General features: G+C 41.0%; 1 protein-coding gene across 1 annotated transcript in view; it reads left to right on the top strand.

Moving 5' to 3' along the window:
• The first annotated feature begins 634 nt into the window (after window positions 1–634).
• Window positions 635–9,107, top strand: part of NOD1 (nucleotide-binding oligomerization domain containing 1) — a 19,570-nt gene continuing 11,097 nt past the window's right edge. The window contains exons 1-4 of the mRNA XM_009582737.1: window positions 635–959; window positions 2,857–3,031; window positions 4,272–6,075; window positions 8,131–8,214. Of these exons, the coding sequence (XP_009581032.1) occupies window positions 744–959; window positions 2,857–3,031; window positions 4,272–6,075; window positions 8,131–8,214 (2,279 nt within the window). The 5' untranslated portion in view covers window positions 635–743. The remainder of the gene's footprint in view (window positions 960–2,856; window positions 3,032–4,271; window positions 6,076–8,130; window positions 8,215–9,107) is intronic.

Here is a 9,107-nt window from a genome sequence, read left to right as displayed (position 1 = left end):
TTTCTTAACAGAAACATCTGATCAGTGGTTTTCCCACAATCTCACTATTGCCTCTCAAACCTGGTGTCCTGAAGCTAAACACTTTTTCCTAGTTTAGCTAAAACTGTCTCGGAGTTCACAAGGTCTCGCTTACAGGGACAGTTATCATATTGCCGACATTTTATACAGGGTCTGTTGCTGTAACAAAGAAAAAGCAAAGTGAATTGCTACTATAAATTAATTCCTCCTACAAAATTAATTGCTATGAAATATAATTTTATTCTGTTTATTTCCTTGTCCAGATACGTTTGGACAGATGCCCTGCTTTGTCTATTGAAACATGAAAAGCTAATAAAAAATATTAAATTACGCGCTAAGAAGAGGCAGTTAAAAGCAGATGCCAGTGGTGTTGTTTGAGGCAAGCTACAGTAAAGTACTGGTACAGAAGGGAGACTGCCTGCCGTAGAAATTTTTTTTCCAAAACCTGAACAAATAAATGGAAGTACCTGAGGCAGAAACTTTTTAATAAAGTTGGCCATGATATTACGCGGATGTTGGAAGTATTCTTTGATGGCTGATTGAAGGATGTATCTGCATAGGATAAGGTTTAAATTGAGGTTCTATACAATTGCTTTTTACAGGCTCAGTAATGTGAAGGACAGATTGCCTGTTTCCCTGAACTTAACTCCAAGCTGACGTCGCACTGCAAACGGACAGTTTGTCAAAGATGAGGCTAGGCGGAGCAGCTTCTTGCTATCTCAACTATGGAAGGCCAACTTTGTGCTAACTTGGAGATTTCTGTGGGAAAACCTCCAGGAACAAGTCCTCTGTCCTTCATTGCTTTGCTGAAGGTATACCGAGAACTTCTGGTCAGTAGGATACGAAACACGCAGTGTTTGATTGACAACTTGATTAAGAATGACTACTTCTCCACTGAAGATGCAGAGATTGTTGTCCAGTTTCCAACTCAAGCAGATAAGGTATTCTTTTTATTTCGCTAGCCAGCATAAGCTTTTTGTTACTTTCAATTTACCACTGGGTTTTATGGGCTTATCTGGCAATTTTACATCTAGTGTCTTTTCTAATCTTTGTTATTTTGGAGTTTCCCCACCCCGTTCCTTCTGGACAAGTGTCTCCAGCACATCTCTTTCAGCACGGCCGGCACTGCTTGTAATGCCCGTTGGCAGCTGTAAGTACGAGCAGGGTGATAATTGCTGTTCTGTCCCCCTAGCTGCAGCTTTGTCCTCTGATAAGGAGGTGACCACAGTGGCTATTAGAGTGCAGCTTGCTACATGCAAGTCTTCATTATTTTGCAGAGTATTGCAAGGAAAATCTGCTTCAGGATGCTGTGGGACAGATCATCCTGCTTTAGAGGAGGAGAGACAGAAATTAAATATTATTTTAGAAGCTAATGATTGTGTGTTGTCTGTGTGCACACCTTCCCTTCTCTTCAAAGACCTATGTGCATTGTAAATGTTTGTATGGAAAATTGATATATCCTGACACATTTGGTGTTTTGATTCATCTTTGGACATCAGTAGCAAAAATTATTTTGTGGTCTTTTGATAGGAAAAAATTATCACATGTACACAGTTGCTCTTTGCATCATGACTTAAAAAAAACTCCTGATCTGTTTGCCTGACCAACCAGTCATGCAGCTTCAGAACGGTGTTACAGTTAGAGGCAGGCAAACCATAAAAAATTCAGAGACCTTGGCCTTCACTAACAGTGCAGATTTTCATAAAATAGTAATTCTTGCTGGCAAGTTGACATAGTAACACAGTGCTCACTCTGTGTATAGGGTCAAAGCTGAATAAATGCACGCTGTATGATCATCTCCATTTCTTATTGTTCAGCATAATATACATGATTGTTGTAACAAAGCTGAGGGGGAGGCAGTGCATCAGGAGTCTAAGCAGAAACAGAGAGCAGGCCACAATAGTAACTGAAGTGGACTGTGTGGGAGCTTCTCTGGAAGGCATAAAATTGCTTTTTAGAGCATACAAATTGTCAAAAAATACCATGCTTTTGCTGTGCTGTATGTACCTCACCCTGCTTTAAGCTCACAAGAGACCACAGTCTGTAGAAACCTTTGTCTGGTTTAGAACTGAATTCTTCATTCATTTCCTGCAAAAAGAGGATCCAGACATTCAAAATGGGCCTCCAAATGATTGCTCTGTCTTGCAGAGGGTTTTGTTCTAGGGTTGCCCTGTACTGGTTGCACAGAGATCAGATTCTGCCTTGCCTTTAGAGGTAACGCTTAGTCTTGAACTGCTCCAGCCACTGCCTGGTAGCCATTAGTTTTAGTAACAGTTGCAGGCAATGAGTCTGTTGTACAGAGAGAGCCTGCAGAATTGGGTCGCTGTGTTAAAAGGAGGAGTTTTAGGTTTTGATCTGCATTAAGGTCTGGAGAGAGATTCTGCCTACCCTGCTCTGGATCTGGCTGGATCCTGAGGTAAATCTAAATGTGTCTGGAATATTTACAAACCAGAGGGTGAATTTAGGGCATTGAGAAACCACCCCTTTCTTTTTTATTTTAACCAGCATGAGATTTAAAATATGCTGTCTAGCCAGCTGAGGAAATCCTTTGGGTTCCCTGTTGAGGAGCAGTATTTATCCATTTTGTTTCTGGTTAGAGTACGATTTAGCTACAAGTTCGGACCTTAACTTGCAGAGCCAACTTTCTTGCAACATCCAAATACAAATAGAAAGTCAGTTTTGTGATGGTTCAAATTCAGAGCTAGATTTTGAATTCAAGTTTTTGAAGTTTTGATTTTGGTGCCCTGTTCCAGTCCAAAAAGGATCCTAAAGCAGTCTACAACTGTAACTGTGATAAAATGCTGTGTATCAATGATCTTTCACGTGGTGTTTTTTCAGGTTCGCAAAATTCTAGACTTGGTTCAGAGCAAGGGAGAAGAAGTCTCAGAATATTTCATCCGTGTCCTGCAGAAAGTCACTGATGCTTACTATGAGCTTCAGCCTTGGCTGGATGAAATAGGTTACGAGCCTTCAGAGAATATTTGTAGTAAACCTGTGGTAAATACAGATCCAGGTAAGGTCATGCATCTGTATCCCTTTCCTTAGAACTACCCTACTATGTAGGGACCTCTAACCAGCTGTGAAAGTAAGAGAGTCTAGGTAGGCACAGCCAGGGAAAATAAATGTGCACATGCTGTGCTTACTAGCAGTGGTAGCCAGATAATTAAAAGGCGCACTGTATAACACAACAGTCATGTTGATATATTACATCTTGTTTTGCTAACGTCAAGCTCTTTCTGCATTTGTTTGTGGATATGTAGCATAATGGCATAACCTTATGCCAGCTGTAGTATTTTCTAGGCCTCTGCTACAATTTATTAGCAACACTGTCATGTTTTGGCAATGGAATAGCCAGTATTTTATGATGAGGACAGTCAAGCAATGAGGCAGGTTGCCCAGAGAGGCTGTGCAGTCTCCATACTTGGAGGTTTTCAAGATCCAACTAGATAAAGCCCTGAGTAACCTCATCTGATCTTGTAAATGACCCTGTTCTGAGAAGGAGGTTGGACTAGAGACCTTCTGAAGTCCCCTTCAACCTGAATTATTCTGTGATCCTAAATGATGAGTTATACCAAAAGTCAGAGTTAAAGTATTGCAGAAATAAATGTTTTCCTCTTGAGAGGTTTTTTCATACTACATAAATACAAGAATTACTTTGCCCCCATCTGAAGCGAAGTTTCTGTTGCAGTAAAAACACAAGCCAACGTGGCACAATAACTGAGACTCTTTTTTTTTTTTGTCACCTTAAAAAAATCTTTTCAGGTGCCTAAAGGTTTCTAAAGTGCATGACTTCTATTTACAATAATAAAAATTACCGAACAAGCTGGGAAAGAATAACCACCTACCTGATAGAAATTGCAGGTAGAATATAAATATAGTGAAAAGGCAGATGCCAACGCTAATCAGCGACTACCAACCCCTGCTTTTGCAGAGAGCAAAACAGTCTTTTAAGAAAAGGTCAGGGGCTTGACTTTGAGTCTCAGGTGAAAGATAGCAGCCCCTTAAAGCAATGCAGTGTCAGTACTGGCTTTCAGGAAATGGTGGCTCCCACTTTACCTCTTTCATTAGCACCTGAATTTCCCAGGAGAGTCATGATGGCAGCACAAATAAATAGAAGTAATCTGCCAAAGAACCAATTTTACATAAGAATTTTTTTAGTTTATTACCCCCTCTCAGTTCCCAAAGAGGTGGGTCATCATATACATAGGCTTTTTAATAGTAGTCTTTTTAATAATAGTTCACTGTCTTTCTAGTTAGCAGGTATTGCCAGAAACTCAGATATGAACTGGGACGGGACTCCAAGTTTGTTATGTCATACGCTCAAAGGGAAGAGATGCTGCTTGAAGAAATCTACTCTAACAGTATTATGGAGCTGGTCAGTTTTACCAATGAGAGTTTAGGCAAAGTGTGTCAATTAGAAGCCCTTTTTGATGATGCAGTTGGGCTAATTAATGAAGATGGAGAGACTATTTATGTCTTTGGTGATGCAGGAATTGGAAAATCCATCTTGCTGCAAAAGATACAAAGCCTTTGGGCCAGAAAAGAATTGGACGTAGGGGCCAAATTTTTCTTCCGTTTTAAATGTAGGATGTTTAGTTGCTTTAAGGAAGATGAAGCCATATGTTTGAAAGACCTACTCTTCAAATACAATTGCTACCCAGACCAGGACCCCACAGAGGTGTTCCATCACATCTTGCAATTCCCTCATACAGTTCTTTTCACATTTGATGGCTTCGATGAGATCTATTCCAACTTCGATCTCAGTAGTGTTCCTGAGATGTGTTCACCCAATGAACCCATCCATCCCCTGGTGCTGCTGGTAAGCCTTCTCAGAGGAAAGCTTCTTAAGGGATCCAAGAAAATTCTTACAGCGAGGACAGGAACTGAGATCCAAAGAAACATCATTAGAAAGAAAGTGTTGCTCCGTGGTTTCTCCAGCAATAACCTGAAGGAATACACTGCCATGTTTTTCAAAGATGAGGGGCAACGAACACTGGTATTGAACCAGTTGGAAGCTAACCCCAATCTCTGCAGTTTGTGTTCGGTGCCTTTATTTTGTTGGATTATCTTTAAATGCTATGAACACTTCCATTCCATGTTTGATAGCCACGAGCTTCCAGACTGTTCTGTTACATTGACAGATGTATTTTTGCTCATGATTGAAGTCCATCTGAACCGATCTCTGAAAACAAGTTTGCTGAAGAACAACACCAGAAGCCAAGCAGAGATGTTCACATCCAGAAAGGAAACTCTTCTAGCTTTGGGTAAAATGGCATACAAGGGGATGGAGAACTCTTTCTTTATCTTTGAGCAGGAGGAGGTCTCATCAGCGAATATCTCTGAAGAAGATTTGCAATTGGGCTTTCTCAGGACAGTTAAAGGTTACAGCGGCTGTGACAATCAGTCCACTTATGAGTTCTTGCACTTAACCCTTCAGTCTTTTTTCACAGCTTTGTTCCTGGTTATTGAAGAGAAAGTGGGTGCCAAGGAGTTACTTCAGTTTTTCAATGAATGTTCTTCCACTGAGACTGCCCAGCCTACTTGCCTTCGTATTCCTTGGTTGAAGAAACAACTAGCAGGGAAGGATCCCTTCCGAAATAATGAACACTTTCATTTTACCAACCTGTTTCTTTGTGGCCTGCTTTCCAGATCCAAGCAGAAGCTCTTCAGACATTTAGTTTTGCCTGCAGTCATTAAGAGGAAGAGAAAGGCGCTTATCACATACCTTGGGGAGAGCATGAAATCCCACCTGAAAGGCCTCACTCGGTCCAGGTTTCCAAACTACAATCAGATCCAGGTCCAGCCCAACTTTGTTTGGATGCTGAGGTGCCTGTACGAGACTCAGAGTGAGAAAGTGGGGAAGTTGGCTGCCAAACGCATGCATGCCAATTACATCAAGCTCACATACTGCAATGCCTACTCTGCTGACTGCAGTGCTATTTCCTTTGTTGTGCATCACTTTCAAAAGCGCCTGGCTCTGGATTTGGACAACAACAACATCAATGACTATGGAGTAAAAGAGCTGCTACCTTGTTTCAGCAAGCTTGCAGTGATCAGGTAGGAGTCTGTGCAAGCAGGTCCTTGCTTATCCTTGGTTTATTCCATAAACTGCTGGGCTGGAGGAATTGATCTTGAAAGTGGAGAAAGATGAGGATTCTTACTGCTGCTGGAAATTAGTTTCAGACCTTCTGAAATTTTTGTTCAGCCAGTCGCAGGAGCAGGGACAAGCTGTGAATTTGGAAACCCAGATGGAAAGGGTGATAAGAAGTCCTTAGAAGCCAGATCTGTTTAAACCTGTAGGTTTAGTTAGCTCCATCTTAAGCTCTCTTGTCTTGAAAGAGGATTTTTATGGGAGAAAGTGCTTAATGGAAAAGAAAGGAAACAGAAGTGCTTCCTCCATTGTCTGAAGTTTGCCTGAGCCTATCTCTGCCCTTGGTCATACAGGGTAAGGGAAGATCTACTATTCACAATAATCCTTGATCAAAAGCTCTGAATTTCTTGCTTTATATCCTGCAAGATGTCTGGCTTTCACAGGACAAAAGCTAATATGTAGTACTTCATGAAAGGATGTAGTTGAAGTCTTTAGATGTGGTGTTTCCCTGAGGTGATGTGGAGGGAGGACATGGCTTGGTGTGATCAGGGAGAGCTAACTCCACCTCTAACATCACAGGCCAGATTGTTCCACCTCCAGTCCTTTGAGGTTGTGTCATGTAGCTATACCTTATTTGTCCAAACATTTAGGTGCAGAAAACCAGGAACTTCAAATACACCTTTTTTAAAGCTCCTTCAGCCTCATGAGAATTTTTTTTAATGAATGGATTTATTCCTCCTGATTGGCTGTGCTCTGCCTTGTTTTCCTCTAGACTAAATCAAAGCAAGTGACACTTTTTTTTTGCAGTTAGTTGCAAATCAACTGACCTCCCAGGAGAAAGCAATAGGGAAACCTGGGGGGAAAATGCATAAGTATGTAAGACAAACCAAAGAAGAAAAGGACAGACTTTCATTCTTTGTGCCTATCATATGATCATGCCATACACAGTGCGATCTTAACACCATCCCCAGCACCAAACCAGTCTGTTAGGTTGCCTTTTTGTCTTTATGGCTCTTCTGAGGTTAGGACTTTGATTTCTAATGACCAATTTCTGCAGGTCAGGAAACGTTGTTTCTAATAGCTTAACCATCCCTTTCAAAGAAGCAGACTGTTCTGACCTGTAGAAATCGGCTCTGATTTTTCCGATGTGCTAGTGCATTCCAAAGTGACCAAGTTACTGACTAGCAAGAGTCAGGGAGGCTGTTGGTGATAAGGGACTCTCAGCAGTGAATGTTCAGCTTCAGAATTTGTGTAGAAACTAAAGCTGGTCAAAATGTTTTCACAGGGACAGCTTTACCCAGAAAATGTGACTCATCAGAATTGGAATGCTTCACGGGAACCTGTCTATTTAGGCAAGGTGAAAGAGCTTGAGAAGTTTAAAACAAAACAAAACAAAAACCAACAAAAAAACCCTCCAAAAACCCCTAAACAACTGTGAAAAGAAGTATTTTTATTCTGTGAATGACTGACATTGATTTGTTTCGTGTTTAGTTGGGACAATAAAATTAGAAACATCTAGCGCACTCATGGGACTGTAGTTCTATTTCCTGGCCAGGGCTTTTCACAACCTTTATTCAGTGGAGCCTGAATGTGTTGTGACTTTCAAGATGCCTGGCTTTCACTAGGTACTCGGAGAGAAGATTGCAAGAAGAGTAGTTTGGAAAGCTTGCTTTTGCTAGGGTGTCAAGCAGAATTTCTTCCTGCAATCACAGTAAGCACGGGAAGAGGATGAGGTGTTTGTCTCTGGTTTCTGAGTTACTACATTTTATTGTTTTCAGTTCTATGGACAGCTTCCAGAGCATTACCTTGGAGATCTCGGGCTTTTTGTTTTCTATTGTTTTTGAAGTGAGCCATATGAAACTAAGCTCACATTTCCCTTAATAGCTTTTAATATATGATATAAGGACCTGTTAAAATATCAAAGGAAAATGCATAGACCTCCTGTAATTCGTTAACTCATGGGTGATGAACACTTGTAATCTGTATTGATTCAAACTTTCTTTTCTTTCCCTTCATTCCAGGCTCAGTGTAAATCAAGTCACAGATCACGGAGTAAGGGTCTTGTATGAAGAACTCTCCAAGTACCAAATTGTGACTTTCTTGGGGTAGGTACCAATTGGGAGCAAAACTAGATATTGATACTAGAAAATAAAACTGCAATGCTGACAGTAGTGACAGAGGAAAGGTGGGGTGGAAACCACAGTTACCTCCTCATTTACTGGACATAAGCAAAGCGGCATTTTGTGTCAGAAATTCAGCTGCCGTCCTGTAACAGTTCGCTGGGAAAAGGACCACAGCTTCCTCTCTCATTGCACTGCCTCACAGGGTGGCCTCCACTGACATCAAGCCCTTCTGTAACACCGTGCGGACCACTCTCAGGTTACTGAGCTGTGTGGGCATGCTAGTTTTATACCTAACGCCTTCTGCTAGCTGTGGAGTGGGGAGAGAGAGCGTGAGAAGAGAGTGTGCGCTTTATGGCTAGAGCCTCCTGTTTTCTCTGCTGTAAACTGATTTATTTCAACTATGCAAAGCAGATACAGCTTGGTAGAGACTAGTATCGGAAACATAGTTTCAAGTGTCATGTTCATGGTACCAATTTCTTTAAGACTTTAATTAGTTCTTAATGAAGTTGAAGCTGGAAGGCATGTTAGCTCTGACTTCCTGCTCTTGGTTAAGTAGCTACATAAAAATGACTTTTTGAGAAATGAGCATGAATATCAAGAATCGCCTCCTTCCTCCAGTGCCCTAATGTAAGTACTTCTGCTCAGGTATCTGATCCTCAGTAATATTTGCAAGGGGATTTTATGACTTTTAGAAGACCAAAAATACGTTCTTCTGGTGTTTTCTCTTCTGACTTCTCTTCTGGCAATATTATTTTTGTACTAACACAGGAATAAAGGGAAGCTTTGTTTGCTTGGGGAGACCATTTATTAAAAAAAATCATATAAATATTTTCCCATGATTTACTGTCTGGTCTTCGTGTATTTTATATCTAGCC

This window comes from Fulmarus glacialis, unplaced genomic scaffold (genome assembly GCF_000690835.1).
Source record: "Fulmarus glacialis isolate BGI_N327 unplaced genomic scaffold, ASM69083v1 scaffold7458, whole genome shotgun sequence".
Lineage (NCBI taxonomy): Eukaryota > Metazoa > Chordata > Aves > Procellariiformes > Procellariidae > Fulmarus > Fulmarus glacialis.
The sequence above is the reverse complement of the archived record's forward strand: the minus strand, read 5'-3'. Positions and strand labels throughout refer to the sequence as shown.